This window comes from Charadrius vociferus, unplaced genomic scaffold, assembly GCF_000708025.1.
Source record: "Charadrius vociferus isolate BGI_N301 unplaced genomic scaffold, ASM70802v2 scaffold41, whole genome shotgun sequence".
Taxonomy (NCBI): Eukaryota; Metazoa; Chordata; class Aves; order Charadriiformes; family Charadriidae; genus Charadrius; species Charadrius vociferus.
The window spans coordinates 1,361,084-1,361,745 of record NW_009647013.1 but is presented as its reverse complement, the minus strand read 5'-3'; the positions used below and the strand labels follow the sequence as shown (position 1 = coordinate 1,361,745).

Sequence of the window (662 nt, the reverse complement as noted above, 5' to 3'; positions counted from 1 at the left end):
GTTGTTCCAGCCGGGACTCCCGGAAAGCCCCTCTCCCGCCTCCCCCCATCCCTCCATCCCTCCCCAGCGCCATGGAGAAGGAAGCCGGACCCTCAACCAGCAGCGCGGTGGCCTTGGCCTCATCCTCCACAGCCACCTTCAAGGAAGAACTGCTGTGTCCCATCTGCTACGAGCCTTTCCGGGAAGCCGTGACGCTATGCTGCGGCCACAACTTCTGCAAGGGCTGCGTGAGCCGTTCCTGGGAACACCGACACCACGTCTGCCCCGTCTGCAAGGAGACCTCCTCCTTCGACGACCTTCGCGTCAACCACACCCTCAACAACCTGGTGGAGATGATCCTCAAAGAGGAAGGACAGCTGCAGGGCCGGGGGGTCGCCCTCTGCCCCCTGCACCAAGAAGAAGCCAAACTCTTCTGCCTGGAGGACAAGGAGTTGGCGTGTTTCATCTGCCAGAGCTCCAAGCAGCACGAAGGGCACAAGATGCGGCTGGTGCAGGAGGTGGCGGCGGATTTCAGGGTGAGGGATGCTCCGGGAAAAGCAGGGGGTGGGGGGAATGATGGCCCGGAGAAGCACCCCGGCATCTGAAGGGGTGCAGCCCGCGCACGCCCTTGCCGCAAACTTGCCAACGCACGGCTTTGGCGGGCGCACGGCGTGGTTGTACCC

General features: G+C 63.7%; 1 protein-coding gene across 1 annotated transcript in view; it reads left to right on the top strand.

Moving 5' to 3' along the window:
- The window catches only part of DRC1 (dynein regulatory complex subunit 1), a 30,108-nt gene that overhangs the window by 28,475 nt on the left and 971 nt on the right, over positions 1-662 (top strand). The window contains exon 19 of the mRNA XM_009895467.1: positions 11-515. Within this exon, the coding sequence (XP_009893769.1) occupies positions 11-515 (505 nt within the window). The remainder of the gene's footprint in view (positions 1-10; positions 516-662) is intronic.